Here is a 16,260-nt window from a genome sequence, read left to right as displayed (position 1 = left end):
TATATGTTTCATGTATTTATCATCATAAGATATGAAGGAGGAGTTTCAGGATGTTGTGTTGCCATTCATCTACCCTTTGATTTCAGTCTGCTCCTCAGTAATGTAAAAATGAGTTCTCTTGTTTGCCTACTTGCACTGCTAGTCTTAATGGGTGAGTGTTCTCATTGTTTCATTTCATCATTTCATTGAAGTATTCAAAAAAAATTCTACATTGCTGTTTTAATGCAACTACACATTAAAAATGCAATAATTAAGAACAATGTGCTTTCCTTGTTATTCTGAAGACTGTTTCTTGCTGTATTTGCAGATCAATCATTTGGCCAGTCAATAACAGCACTGCAGCGTACAAAGCAGGCCACTGAGAGCGAAACGGTCATTCTGTCATGCAAATATGATACTCAAGCAGACAATTTACAGTGGTATCGACAATCATCCAGGATCTAGACCAGAAATATTCTGCTGCTTGTTTATGAATCAAACACCGTGTTTCATGCTGAGCCTCCTTTGCCAAGACTGAACGCCAGTGTGAATAAAGTGGAGATAGCAGGTGAATCTGACCAATCTCTTCTGCTGCAGTCACAGATTCAGCTCTGTATTACTGTGCTCTGCAGCCCACAGTGACAGAAAGAGCAACTACACCTGTACTAAAACCTCATGGAGAAGATCAGAGTGGTGTGAAAGATTCAGTGACTCTGAATGTGTTGATTGGGAGTTTTGGGTGGAGCTTTGCAGGATCTGACAGAAATGCACATATGTCTGCAGTTTCATTTGCTGTTTGTTGTGCAAAGATGATGCTTCCTGCTGTCTGCTGGTGTTGTCAGTAACACAATGCAAGTCATATACTGTACTAAACTGATTTATTTAAAGCTGAAATGCTTAATAAATTAACAATTCAAGTTAGCATTTATTTACAATCTTGTATTGATTGCTTTTTACATCTGTTCATTCCTCCTAAAGAAAAGCTTTCTATTTTCTGCAGATACACTGGCACAGTCAATAAGACCACTGCAGAGCGATGTTCATATCACTGAGAGGACTCCAGTCAGGCTCTCATGCAAATATGATGGCAGCATAAACAGTCTGCATTGGTATCGACAGTATCCCGAGCAAACCTGAATTTGTGCTTCTGATAATGGAGTCAGTCATCAGACACGTGACATATGCAGATCCTAAAATCCCCGGAATGGATGGAGAAATGAGTATAAGTGAAAAAACAAGTGGATCTGAAGATCTCCTTTGCTGCAGTATCTGACTCTGCTGTGTATTACTGTGCCCTGCAGCCCACAGTGACAGGAACACACAAACACTGTACAAAAACCTCTATGAAGAAAGAGCACCATGTCTCTATTTTAAATAGTTTCAACAGAAATGTGACCTGTGGTGGATCTGCTACTGCTGTTAGCTGCTTAAAAGCATTTCATATTGATTGCCCATTTAAATTTCCATTATAAAAAGGTGATTTTTTTTATTGCTAAAGCTTCAGTTGAAATGAAGACGACAAAACTGCAGATTTTGGGGTCCAGATTTTATTTACAAACTGATTTCCTACAGTATTTACACCAAACACCCTAATACAAGACATTAGGATAATCAAGAAGAGCAACAAAATATGATTAAACTAGAGACTCCCGCAGGATATTGTGGGACCCAATGACGGAGTGTGGTTCTATTTAGAAATAAGGATAACTTACGTTTAATCTTTGGACATTACTGTAGGCAAAAAAAGTCTAATGCACTTTCTGAAGCAGTATTAGGCCGAATGCTTTTCTCATTGACCACTTGAGAAATTATTGTTTATTATTTGTTTCATTGCGAATTTATTAGCGTATTTCTAACTGTTCTGACTGTATAAAAGCTCCTTGATCATGTCCATGTTCATCATTCCATTTAAACTAAAAACGAAACATGTTTATTTTGCATTTCTTTATTTATTTAAAATGGAAGCAAGTGGAAAAAAAAATTGTTGAGTAGCTGAAGAACAGTGAAAAAAAAAAAAGATTTATACAGTATGTTTACCTGCTGGTCGACCCTGGCTGCAGCGACCAATCGCTGGTCGGCGTAGCGTTTAAAAGCCGAGCCCAACTGCAATGGCGAGCTCTCTCTCTCTTTCCATCTCTCGCTCTTACTCTTTCTGTGGGTCTCTGTGAGAACAGTCTCTCTTGCGAGGGCTAGTCTGAGAGAATGTGTTTTGCTTGTGTTTAATTCTCTTGTCTAAAGTTTGAGATCTGAAAGTGCAATGTTTGCTTGTGAACTTGTCCAGTTAACTGATGTATTTGAGTGATACCTCGAGGTTGTAGGAGTGAGGTAAGTCCGCGCGATATACATATACAACACAGAGATTCAGCTTTTGTATTAGTTCATTAGGTTCAAGAGAATGTGCTGCTTTGTGTATGTTTTGTTTTTAGTTAAAGTAGTTTAGTGAAGACATTTGGTGCGTTGACGATGTTTCTTTTCATGCTTTCATATTTAGTTTAGTTGTTGAAAACAGTTACTGAGTTTTGTTATATTTATTTCTTTGATTCTAGTACATCTGACTACTTCCTCTCCCCTCAGGTAATTCATCATTTATTTATTGTAGATATTTTCCTTTCACTGTATAATATATTTTCACTGGTTTCACTGGAAGTATGGGCAATAAACAATTGCAGTGATATTTGGTTCTTCAGTCGTTTCTTTCTCCCTCCATTTGTTACACACACACTCAACTATTATATGTTATGTCAAATACCCTTAGTTTAATATTAACATCTAAAAAGATATAACATAATTGGGGGGCTCGTCCGGGATGTATTTAAATTTAAAATCTTAATTTTGTCCCGGATAATAGTTGTGTGTGTGTGTGTGTATATATATATATTATATATATTCAGATGGTGTAGAGAAAAGAAGAAAAAAAAAAAGAGAAACTGTGACAAAGTGAAATCGAGTATCATTTTCTCCCTTTTGCATGTTTGGTCTTTTGTAAGTATTTGTGAGAATTTAGACAATGAGTACTTTTGATTTAGAAACATTTTGTTTGCTAATCCAATACTGGAAGTTTTTGAGCGATGTAGGAAAGACGATTTGTTGCATATAGGTGAACACTATCGCATTCCTGTGGTGAGGCAATCTCTAAAGCGCCTTAAAGACGAGATTTTAAAGCACTTGATTGAACACAAAATTTTAATTTTATCTGATGCGGATGTCGATGAGGCTGGTGCTGTTGCTCTAGAACACACTCCTGATAATTTAGTGGATACGGAGGAGGAGACGGTGAGTATGCTGACGTGGATACCGAGGCAAAGACAGGCTTGCCGCCCTTCTATCCACTTTCCCAGACTTCAGTCGAGTTGGGGGTGATGCGGGGCTAAAGGTTTGCCTGGCTCGCATGCAGATAGAAGCCCAAGAGCGGGCTGAGAGGCGCCAAGCCGAAATGAAGCTGCGCCTGGATATCCGCATATTGGAAATCGACGCAGAGAGCACACGGTAAAACTCTGACAGCTGGCCGATCTGTGCAGTTAAATCTTGCAAGTCCTGCTGCTAATGATAATTCTGCAGGTTTTGTGAGGGATGTTTCGCCCAGTGCATTGATATTAGTAAGCATATTGCTTAAGTGCCTCACTCAGAGATCTGAAGTGGATTCCTATTTTGCTGTTTTTGAGCGTGTGGCTGCCGCACTTCATTGGCCTAAAGAAGTTTGGTGGTCTTTAGCTGCAGTGTAATTAGTCGGAAAAGCCAGGAGTTTGTTCTGCATTAGCTTTGGAGGAGAGTTTGAAATACGATTCTGTAAAGAGCGCTGTTCTCCGCGCATATGAGTTGGTGCCTGAAGCGTATCGACATTGTTTTAGAAACCAAAAATAATGCGCAGCAAACATTTGTAGAATTTACCCGTGATAAGGGAGTTCTTTTTGATAAATGGTTGACTGCTAACAATGTGAGAGATTTAATGCGATGCGAGAAATAATGCTTTTGGAGGATTTAAAAAATTGCCTGCCAGACAGAATTGTCACGTATCTTAATGAACCGAAAGTCACTACTTTGTCACAAGCCGCAACTTTTGCAGATGAGTATGTGTTAACGCACAAGAGCGTGTTTTCTGTACCCCGACCTGACAAGACAGTGAGTTCATTCACAGCTAAAAATTCTGCACGTCCAAAAAGTAGTTCACAATTGAGTAAAGAGACTAGAGAGTTTTTTTTATTGCCACAAAATCGGACATTATTTCTGATTGTTCAGTACTTAAACGAAAAAATCAGCAGGACAAATAAAACCAGCAAATTTTGTGAAAACTTTGTCTGGACTTGACTCTAATGAAAATGAAATTGACGCTGGCTTTCAGCCATTTTTAATGAAGGGACTGGTTTCTGTAAACGGAAATATTGAAGAGCAGAGAGAAATTAAAATCTTGAGGGACACTGGCGTACTTCACTCGTTTTTAATCTCTGATGCACTTCCTTTATCTGACCAGACTCATTGTGGATCTAATATTCTAGTTCAGGGAATTGAGATGGGGTTTAACGGTAACTTTGCATTGAATTCACCTGCAGTGTGATTTGATTTCAGGTTTGTCAAGGTGGATGTACGTTCTTCTTTCCTGTCAAAGGGTGTTGCATTTATACTCGGAAATGACTTGGCCGGGGATAAAGTTTCATCTTTGCCTGAAGTTGTTGATAAACCTGACTGTTTCATCCTTGCTGATGAACGAATGAACGAATTAAAATGCACAACGAGACGATGAGCCCTTAACAAAATGTTTTTCTGCTGCTGACAAAGATTTGAACAAACGAAAAACAACCTGAGTGAATACGTGATTGAGAATGGATTATTGTTGCGAAAATGGCGTCCTAGCAGAGATGTAGAGAATGAGTGGGAGGTTGTTTGTCAGGTTGTTCTGCCTACAATTTATCGGAAACAAGTGCTAAATTTGGCCCACGATCACCCTTTGTCCAGTCATTTAGGTGTGACAAAAACCTACAAACAAATTCTTGAACATTTCTTTTGGCCTGGCTTAAAGAAGGATGTTGTTTCACACTGTCGCACTTGTCATGTTTGTCAGGTCACTGGCAAACCAAACCAAAAGATTCCACCAGCACCACTAGTTCCGATTCCTATTATTGGCGAACCCTTTGAGCACGTCATTTTGGATTGCGTCGGTCCTCTTCCAAAGACGAAAGCAGGTAATCAGTTTTTATTAACTATTATGTACTCTGCAACCTGCTTTCCTGAGGCCATTCCACTTTGAACAGGTGCAGTGATTTTTCTAAACAATGATCAAATTTTTATTCTACTTTTGGGTTACCAAAAATAGTACAAACCGATCAGGAATGAATTTTCTGTCAAACGTGTTCAAACAAGTTTTAAATTTGTTAGAAATAAAGCACCGCACATCAAGCGCTTATCATCCTGACATGATAAATTCAGCACCGGTAAAACTACTTGTCAATAAACAGCTAATAAAATTAGCATGAAATTACAAAACAAAGTACTAGCAAAATATGTACAGTAGATGGCAGTGTTCATTACAGAGGATATGAATTGGTTCATCACTTCAAAAAGACATTTAAAGGGTGCACAGAATCTGTCAGTTACACAGTTTGTGCTGCTCTATGATGTTTCTCTGTGGTGTCTGGTTCATTCTTTACTTTTCAGATAAGATGCGTGATATTTTATAGAAGAAAAGATACTGAAGAGATTAACAATTTGATCTATTAAACACTAATGTTCTGTCTGTCTCAAGTAATATTCATGGAGAAGGAATTGCTCCTCTCTCTTCATTTAAATTGGTCATCAATGTTTACTCCACAACTTTGTCCGGCAATTACAATGGCTCTTATTACAGTGATGCTCTCTTGTGGTATCGACAACACAGCAGCTCCAAAGCACAGTTTTTGTTTTTGGTTAGTGAAGCAAAGCTTGAACAACCGGCTGATCCTCCAATTCCTGGACTGTCTGCTAAATTAAATGAGGAGAATAACCGTGTGGATCTGGAGATCTCCTCTGCTGCAGTATCAGACTCTGCTGTGTATTACTGTGCTCTGAAGCCCACAGTGACTGGAAACACAACACTGCACAAGAATGATAGCTGGAGCCTCTTCAGTCAGGAATGATGGGAAAAAAAAGAGAGCATGTTTTTGCATTTTTATACAGTACTTGAGTATAGAAAGAATAAAGCAAGAGGTTTAATGTTTCATTTTCATTCATACCGTATCATTAGATAGCTTTCAGATCAGGAAAAAAAAACCTCACCTCATGTAAAGGTGACCACGTGTAATCAGCCCTTTATACGAAACAGAAAAGAATCAGTTTTAATTTCATTAGAACTACACAAGCATTCTAAACACTGCTCTTCTGCATGCCACATGCCATATTTGCTGGACTGTTCCACACTCTTGAATATTGTTATGGTTTAGTTCATTTCCTTTATCTATAGTATGTTAAGCTGCTTTGGTACAATCTACATTGTAAAAAAAAAACTACAAATTAAACATTGTCAGTGCATCTTGCCATTATAATGCATGAAAACTATTCTTATTTTTCTCTACATTCCAGAGTAGGGCTGGGCGACATAGCAAAATGCAATCTAGATAATTATTTTCCAGAATGAATGATAATGATACATATTTCGATATAAGTTGTTAATGCTTCCAGATTTAAAAGAGTACCCCAGCTAAGACTGATGCCACAAAAATGAGAGGATCCATTAAATGGCATAACATTTTGGATTAAAAATTTTTGGCGGGTAAAATTTAGTACATCTCTAATAAACAAAATTTTTTAGATTCCCATTGTTGCACATTTCTGCTGTGTGATTAAGTCTTAGATCAATATAAAGTAAAAAAATAAATATAAAAAAATATATATATATAAAAAAGCCCAGTTTATCATTGTTGACAAATTATATCCCGACCTGATCTAACATCATTTATTGTCCGAGCTCTATTTCAGAGGGAGTACTTCTAAATAAAACAAGTGTGGAAAAACGGTTCACCAGGCTTTACTTTATATTTACTTACAACATTCTTCATATTTCTATGTCAATTGTGCAATCTCAGAAAAGAGCTGAAAAACTAAAAAAAAAAAAAAAATCACAGCAGGATCACTTATTTAATATATAAAGTATCTATGCTTTAGGCACTAATATAAACCTGTAAATTATTTTTTGTAGCAATTAGTTTTACTGTCCTATTACAATATTTTAGAAATGTATTAAACATAATACTGTAATTAGTAGGCACTAACCGTAAACCTACCTTAACCCATACAGTTACCTTGTATTAAGTGTTTTAGGCATATACACTAGAACACCAGTGAATTGTACGGTAAAATAAACCTTATGTATTCATAATCATACTAAGACATGTGGGAGGAGCTTCATGATGTTGTGCTACCATTCATCTACCATTTGATTTCAGTCTGTTCCTCAGTAATGTAAAAATGAGTTCTCTTGTTTGCCTACTTGTACTGTTAGTCTTAATGGGTGAGTGCAATTTTCATCGTTTAATTTTAAAATTTCAATAAATTATAAAAAATAAAATAAAATAAACTCTACATTGCTATTTTTATGCAACAAAGTATATACATTAAATTAAGAACAATGTCTTTTCATTATTTTGAAGACCGTTTCTTGCTGTATTTGCAGATCAATCATTTGGCCAGTCAATAACAGCACTGCTGAGCACAAAGCAGGCCACTGAGAGTGAAACGGTCATTCTGTCATGCAAATATGATACTCAAGCAGACAATTTACAGTGGTATCGACAATATCCAGGATCTAGACCAGAATATCTGCTACGTGTGCTTGAATCAAACACCGTGCTTCATGCTCAACCTCCTTTCCCAAGACTGAACGCCAGTGTGAATAAAGTGGAGAAGCAGGTGAATCTGACCATCTCTTCTGCTGCAGTCACAGATTCAGCTCTGTATTACTGTGCTCTGCAGCCCACAGTGACAGAAAGAGCAACTACACTGTACTAAAACCTCATGGAGAAGATCAGAGTGTGTGAAAGATTCAGTGACTCTGAATGTGTTGATTGGGAGTTTTGGGTGGAGCTTTGCAGGATCTGACAGAAATGCACATCTGTCTGCAGTTTCATTTGCTGTTTGTTGTGCAAAGATGATGCTTCACTGCTGTCTGCTGGTGTTGTCTGTAACACAATGTAAGTCATATACTGTACTAAGCTGATTTGTTTAAAGCTGAAATGCTAAATATATTAACAATTCAAGTTAGCATTTATTTACAATCTTGTATTGATTGCTTTTTACATCTGTTCATTCCTCCTAAAGAAAGCTTTCTATTTTCTGCAGATACACTGGCACAGTCAATAAGACCACTGCAGAGCGATGTTCATATCACTGAGAGGACTCCAGTCAGGCTCTCATGCAAATATGATGGCAGTGTATACAGTCTGCATTGGTATCGACAGTATCCCGGATCTAAACCTGAATTTCTGCTTCTTGTATTGAAGTCAGCCACAAAATCTGTAACATATGCAGTTCCGAAAATCCCTGGAATGGATGGAGAAATGAGCATGAGTGAACAGCAAGTGGATCTAGAGATCTCCTCTGCTGCAGTATCAGACTCTGCTGTGTATTACTGTGCCCTGGAGCCCACAGTGACAGGAAACACACAAACACTGTACAAAAACTGTCTGTTCATTACTGTCTCATGCTTTCTATTTGCAGACTCAACAAGAGACTGAAACTACCACAAACATAAAATGAAAAAAAATAAAATAAATATAAAATTATAGAAAATGTGAGCAAGGATTCTTGTAAAAATAATTTCTTTCACCACAGTTAATCACCCCTTTCTGGCTTATTTTAAATGGCCCTGTTGTGTAACAAATGACATTAAATGGTATTGATAAATAATATAACTGCATAAATACTGCATATCTATAATGCATATCCATGTCGCACACAAGACATGTCATTTCTACATATTTCATGTAAACTAACCCTTTGTTTATTATATTATAAAAATAGTATTTTTAAATAAATATAATTTGAATACATTTTAAATTATGAAAAAAAAATCAGATGAACAGTGCTGTTTAGGCTTCATCTATAAACTCAGATAAAAATCAACAATATCTTAAATCAAATAAATAGCAGCATATCTACTGTAAAAGTCAAATTACTTGTCATTCAACAGCTACTAGCTTTAAAAAATAATTAAAAATACAATAGTAATCAGTAGTGTGATAGCACAACTTGTCCAGCAGAAGGCAGTACTCACTTAGACTACAGAATAGAAAAGTAAACCCAGGAATCAGTCTGAACAACTCTATGAAATCAGTCATGTTTCTATACAGTATCTGGTTTATTTGTGCTTTCTTTTCAGGAAAGACTTGATATTTATACAAAAAGTAAAGTACTTCACTTATGGATCATTAAGCCTCGCTCTAAATAAACGCCATTTCACACCAGAGTACACTTTTCAGTTCACCGTTTTTTTAGATCATGTACTGTACGCTCGGAATTTCCAGGCAGATTGCTGCAACACAGTACAGTTTCTGATACGGTTTTCTAAAGCTGTGGCCTCTGTTAACACTCCATTACCAGGTGCCACATAAAAGTGTAAAGTATATATGGTTATAATGCAGGTTGTGTGCATGCCCAGCACAGTGCTCAGGACTTACACATAAACATATCACAGTATTCTTACAGATTTGATCACAATCTCCAACAAGTGGACTTTAATTTCATAATAATTGAACACTGTTATCCATTTAAACAGATCATCATAATCATATGGAAATGCATATGTATAGCACCTTATTATCATGCTGAAATGTATGAATTCATAAAATAATAATAGAAGACAAGAACAAGGTAATTTCTGACAATATTTCCAATAAAATATTACTATTTCTAAAAATCAACAGACTGCCATAATCCTTTGGGTGGAGCTTTTGCAAGAGCAAGTACAACAGAAAGCAGCACAGCAGTTCCCCAAATCTCTATTGTAGCTGATCTCATCAGTCATCATGGTCCTCTTTTACATCTTCATTTGACACTTCTTACAGGTATCTACATTTGATTTTATATTTGTTAATACATCTTTTTTTGTTATGACAACACCTAAAACTGTATTAAATGAACATGAAAGATGCATTTATAATACGTTTCTGTTTTTGTTTTTACAGAAGGCATTTTTGCAAATTCAGTAAGTCCTTGGTCTACTAAACAGCAGGTTTTGGAAGGAGAAAAGGTGACTCTTTCATGTAACTACAGTGGAAGTAATATTCAAAGTTTGCAGTGGTACAGACAGTATTCCAGCAGCACAGCTCCTGAATATCTCCTGCAAACCTTTGAAAATGCAGAACCAGCGCAACAGGGCCGTCATCTAGCTAAAGCACAAAAGGACAAAAAACAACTGGATCTGGAGATCTCCAAAGCTGAAATGACAGACTCTGTGATATATTACTGTGCACTGGTGCCCACAGTGACAGGAAACACTTCTAATCTGTACAAAAACCTGGCATCAGTGTCTCACATCTGACTATTTTTCTTTTGTTTTCACTTCACTTAATGACTATTGTCAATACTTAATTGGTATTCATAGCAATTAACATACATATACACATACAAAGACATAAGAGTGACATCAGAGCAATTCCAGTGTTGTGTAACGTGACATTTGCAGTAAAAACTTGAAACAAATTTATAGAGACTGTATAGGTCAACAGTATATTGACACTAGGCATGGGCCGGTATAAGATTCTGACTGTATGATAACCATGGATAAAAATATCACAGTTTCACGGTTTTGTGATTACTGCTCTAAAATATCTCCATATTAAATGTCTGGGTAAAAAACTTTGAAGCAGTAAACATGTCGTGCTAAATAATTCAAATGAATCAATGACTTCTGTCTTCATTAGATTCAAAAACACAGATTTCTTTACAATTAAAACGGCATCTTTGGAGATCTTTTCTGCTGGAGATACTGTTGTCCTAAAAACTAAAAAATATCTTACACACACCTTGGGAATGGTATTGCAGAAAATTTTGGCGGTGTACCTTGAAAACCGTTATAGTTCCATGCCTAATTGACACGGTTTATATTTTCCAAAACAACTAACCAGAGAGATAAGGAATGATAAAAATATCAAACTGTAAACGTGTTTTATAGCTTAATTGACAGAATAAATGAGTTATGAATTTGATTAAAAAAGTATGGAAGTTTACATTATGACAAAAATTATGTAAATTAAACTGCACAACCCAAAATAAAGAATACTATTAATTGAAAGGATAAGAGTCGGCTCTCTATAGAACAAACATTATTTACTTTCCTTTACATTTACTAGAAAAATGCTTCATTATGGCTCTGACTTTTCTCCATTACGGAAGTAAAACTGCCACTTGGTGACTTTGGTGATTCAAATTAAACCATCTGAAAGAGTTGACAGACATTGGAGTATTTTTACAGAACTGTAAAATACAAGACTCCACAAACAACATAGAAAGGGTTTCACTATTTTGGCAAGGTTGACATTTGCATGGAATTGCTCATCAGCAAAAGTATGTATTTAATTTTACCTAAATATTCCATGCAAACAATACAAATCTCAAAAAGACACTTAAGAATAAGTAGAGTAGAGAGAAATGAGTAGAGATGTAGAAAGTGGAGTTATAATATTTATACTTGTATATAAGTGGTGGAGACAAACACATGAGACTGAGATTGAAATTCTGACTGTTGGATAAACATCATTAATGTTAATTTAGCCAAAAACTAGTCAATTCAGAGAGGTTTTTTTGCCAAAATGATGAAAGAGGCTTGTTTATTTCTAATCCGCATGACAACTCGTATATACTTAGCTAGAAGCAACACCTTTATCATATCACAACTAGAGAGAATTTCAGTGGGCGGAGCTTTATAATGATGAGAACAACACTTCCACAGAATCTGCACTCAGCTCTTGCAGTGCTCTAAACACATACGATCTCTCTCAATCATGATGCTATTTTGTCTCACAGTTCTGGTCGTACTTACAGGTATTACATTTTATTATTTTAACTCATTTGTCAAGATTTCATCCACAACTATGAAATGTGCATTCATTTATTGATTTTGTTTTTCAGAAAGCGTTTTAGCAAATGCAATAAGACCTCTCTCTGCTGAACAGCAGGTTTTAGAAGGAGGGAAGGTGATCCTTTCATGTAGCTACAATGGAAATGATATAAGGAGTTTACAGTGGTACAAACAGCATCACAGCACTACTCCTGAATATCTCCTGCAAACTTTTGAAAATGCGGCACCAGAGCAGAAGGACCGTCTTCAAGCTCAAGCACAAAAGGACAAAAAACAACTGGATCTGGAGATCTCCAACGTTGAAATGTCAGACTCTGCTGTGTATTACTGTGCACTGGTGCCCACAGTGACAGGAAACACTTCGGCACTGTACAAAAACCTGACAAACAGTATTATGATCACTTAACATACTAACATTTATGAGCTACACCTCTCCTGCAACAATTTATGAGACTTAAGAATTACAATACTGTACTGACTGGACGATTGTCGCTCATGCTAATACAGAGATGTTGCTAAGAGGACTTAAAAGTTATTTATTTAAGGTTTATGAATATACAAAAGGCGATGCAGTGGCGCAGTAGGTAGTGCTGTGGCCTCACAGCAAAAAGGTCACTGGTTCGAGCCTAGGCTGAGTCAGTTGGCATTTCTGTGTGGAGTTTGCATGTTCTCCCTGCGTTCGCGTGGGTTTCCAAGGGTGCTCCGGTTTCCCCCACAGTCCAAAGACATGCGGTATAGGTGAATTGGGTAGGCTAAATTGTCCGTAGTTTATGTGTGTGAATAAGTGTGTGTTTCCCAGTGATGGGTTGCAGCTGGAAGGGCATTCGCTGCATTAAACAAGTGCTGGATAAGTTGGCGGTTCATTCCACTGTGGCGACCCCAGATTAATAAAGGGACTAAGTCGAAAAGAAAATGAATGAATGAATGAATGAATGAATGAAAAATGAATATTTAAAAAAAAATTCAAGGACATGTTATTTATACTAAACAGCATTACAACATTTCATAAAACATATAAACGGGCAGATTCTATTTCATGGTGACGCCAAGAATCATATTTTCTCCCACAATAAAGAAATCTAAAGCAGTTTTCCATTCCAAAATAGTAATGATCTTTTAAACATTACAAAAAAAAAACCTAACAAGCTCATGTATTATATAACACTACCATGGACTGTGCAAGATGTCCTTTATAAGAAATGGTAAGACTTTTTTTACTAAAACATCAATTGCAGACGCAACTGTTATTCTTTCATAACAATATTTTAACAAGTTTTGTGCCTAAAAATGAATGAAATTGTGATTATGAGGATCTGTTTAAATGGATATCACTGTTTAATTATAATGAAATTAAAGTCATGTTCAGAATCCGCTTGTTGGAGGTTGTGATCAAATCTGTGAGAATACTGTGATATGTTTATGTGTAATTGTGAAATGTGACGCATTGCAATGGACGATGGCATCGTCGCCGTAGGTGGTGGTAAATTAATCATTTATGAATAATTAATCAATTCATAACGAATTAATTATTTGTAGCCCACCGTTTCAACTGCCTGACCCGCATGCTCTTTGTTTTACTCAGAACCAAATCATAAATACATAAAAATAAGTTACACACAAATTACCACCAGTCAATCACTTTTTCCGCAAAGTAATCTGTGTCATTATAATGGCGTCAACAAACCTGGTTGGTAAAAAAGGTACACAACCAACAGGAACAATCTCTCGCTTTTACGCTTGTACTTGTACTTGTACTTGAAGCAGTGTACTTCTACTGTGACATTACCTGACAGATTCAAAAGACTGAATTGTCGTTAGATAGAAACCAGATTAATTAAATATCACGTTTAACAACTATAGTGAGAGATGGCGCTGTACCCATCACAGTTATTAACGTCCAGCCCAATCCTAAACCCAACCATTATAGTTATTAATGTCTACACTTTCCCCAATGCTTAACCCAACCATCACAGTTGTTAACGTCTACACCTTCCCCAACCCTAAACCCAACCACAGTTATTAACATCTACACCTACTCCACTGTGCATGTACAGCAACACGTTGCAGAGGCTTACATACTTGACGCCATTGTACTGTTATTTGCCACCACAGAGGGTGACCCTGAGTCAGCTAACTGTCATGAAAAACAGATGAAGTCAGCAGGTGAAGTTGCAAAGATTTATATTAGACATCAAATGAAGAGGTTGTAGAAAAATTTGGAGAAAACGCATAAAAAGATTTGCTGAAAATGTTCTCTGGGAAGTTTTTCCGCCATCTTGCCAACATCTCGTGACATCTCACATGGTTCAATGGGATCTCGATAACTGCAAGTTACACACCTTTCATGTTATGCCCCTGTCTTGCATTTCACAGACCGATATACCTGGAGTGAAGCAGCAAAAAGTAATTCGAGTTCCCTCCACAAGAAGGAGCTCTAGTGAGTCAAGATGCTGCTCTCCTAGTGAACTACACTTTAATCCTTAAGACTTTTCACAGTTTTTCTTGGATTTACACTAATCAGACAACAACTATTTACGATGAGTTTAATATATATTGTAAAACTGACTGTAAAATCATTAATTGTTTGTACAAAGTAATCCAATAACCATACATTCAACAAAAAAAAATGTCCACTGTTGCTCTTTTCCCGCCACAGGATGGAGCTCTGCTGTGTGTTGTTAAATATGCCTGACTTCAGCATGAGTTTCACACTTCAAGAACTCATTCTGCTCAACAATGACCATGTTTACTATAGTATTGATACTATTTTCACTTCTTAAGGGTAAGTAGTGCTTTAATGCTACCTATTGCTCTTCAAACGCCAGCTGACTGAATATATTACAGTATAGTTTATCACAATATATTTTAATTCAGGTTGTAAATCAATATGCTTTCAATTAAAATTTGACTTGTGCTACAAACAGACTTTCTTCTTTCACAGACATTGCTAATGCATATACAATAGAATCTCTCTCAGCTGAAAAGCATGTTTCAGAGGGAGAAAATGCTGTGATTTCTTGTAAATACAGTGGTGTTGGACCAAGCTTCCAGTGGTACCGTCAATATCCAGGATCCAGACCAGTGTACCTTATTTTTAACACAGAGACTGGTGTTGGATCTGAACCCACTTTACGTCTCACGTCGATGGCCAAAAAAGCACTCACTCAAGTGGATCTGGAGATCTTCTCTACTAAAGCGACAGACTCTGCTGTGTATTACTGTGCCCTGCAGCCCACAGTGACTGGAAACAGACCTGCTCCTTACAAAAACTGTGCTTAAGTTCTCATGGAAGTTCTCATATTCTAGTTGTGAAGTGCACCTTCTTTCATTTTAGATTTGTGCTGCATAATAACCTTTTCTCTATTTTCAAAGTGTAAGCATTGGATTTTGACATCTTTACCATCAAATGTTTACCTGCATTCACCATCCCATATGCCCAAATCTCTAAACAAGAAAATTCAAAGCAATCCCATTCATAATTTTGATTAAAGCAAAGCATTGTTTTTAAGTTTTTTATTTGTATCTTTGTTCATTGGTATTTGGTTGTAGTTTGTTATATTTTATACAAATGCACCCAATACAACAACTAATTATTTAAACTAAAATTATTTCCCAACACAGCCATTTAATGAAACCGTTTTCATAACGTTACTATATATATATATATATATATATATATATATATATATATATATATATATATATATATATATATATATATATATATATATATATATATATATATATATATATATGGGTGATTCTCATGAAAACTTGAACGATTTAAAAACATGAATTTTCAAAAAAAGGTTTCAATTAACTTTTTGTTTTTGCAGATTTAAAACAAAGTCTACGTTAATTAAAATATATACATAAAAATTTAGTACCTTTTTAAGCATAATTTATAAAATAAGTTATAAAAAATCTCATTACCGCGACAAATTCGACTCGAAAAGCTAATTCACTTTGACATTTTTGAAAAAGGGATTATTAGCAGTCATGTAGAGTTACTTGAGATTCTGAAATAACATTTATTTTTAAATCAACAGGGTTTTTTATTTTGATTGGTTTTTCTAATTACTTAACACCTTACACAATTGACAACACATTTTTTTTATATATATTTTGATTAAACCTGATGTATTTTCAAAATGATGTGGCTAACCTGAAAAGACATAATTTTCAGATTATGCACATGCATTGAGAAGCAAATAATTTCAAATTTGATTTATTTTTTT

The 16,260-nt window shown here is 36.0% G+C and overlaps 3 gene segments (V, D, J or C); all 3 read left to right on the top strand.

The window, feature by feature from the left end:
* Positions 1 to 7,413: 7,413 nt before the first annotated feature.
* LOC130237684 (T-cell receptor alpha chain V region CTL-F3-like) lies at positions 7,414 to 7,953 on the top strand. The segment is given in 2 exon segments: positions 7,414 to 7,456; positions 7,619 to 7,953. Coding segments are annotated over 2 exon segments (378 nt in total).
* Positions 7,954 to 11,945: 3,992 nt separating this feature from the next.
* On the top strand, positions 11,946 to 12,428 carry LOC130237674 (T cell receptor alpha variable 18-like). The segment is given in 2 exon segments: positions 11,946 to 11,985; positions 12,073 to 12,428. Coding segments are annotated over 2 exon segments (396 nt in total).
* Positions 12,429 to 14,758: 2,330 nt separating this feature from the next.
* Positions 14,759 to 15,301, top strand: LOC130237663 (T cell receptor alpha variable 25-like). The segment is given in 2 exon segments: positions 14,759 to 14,804; positions 14,964 to 15,301. Coding segments are annotated over 2 exon segments (384 nt in total).
* The last annotated feature ends 959 nt before the right edge of the window (positions 15,302 to 16,260 follow it).

This window comes from Danio aesculapii, chromosome 2, assembly GCF_903798145.1.
Source record: "Danio aesculapii chromosome 2, fDanAes4.1, whole genome shotgun sequence".
Lineage (NCBI taxonomy): Eukaryota > Metazoa > Chordata > Actinopteri > Cypriniformes > Danionidae > Danio > Danio aesculapii.
This window is presented reverse-complemented; position numbering and strand designations above follow the sequence as displayed.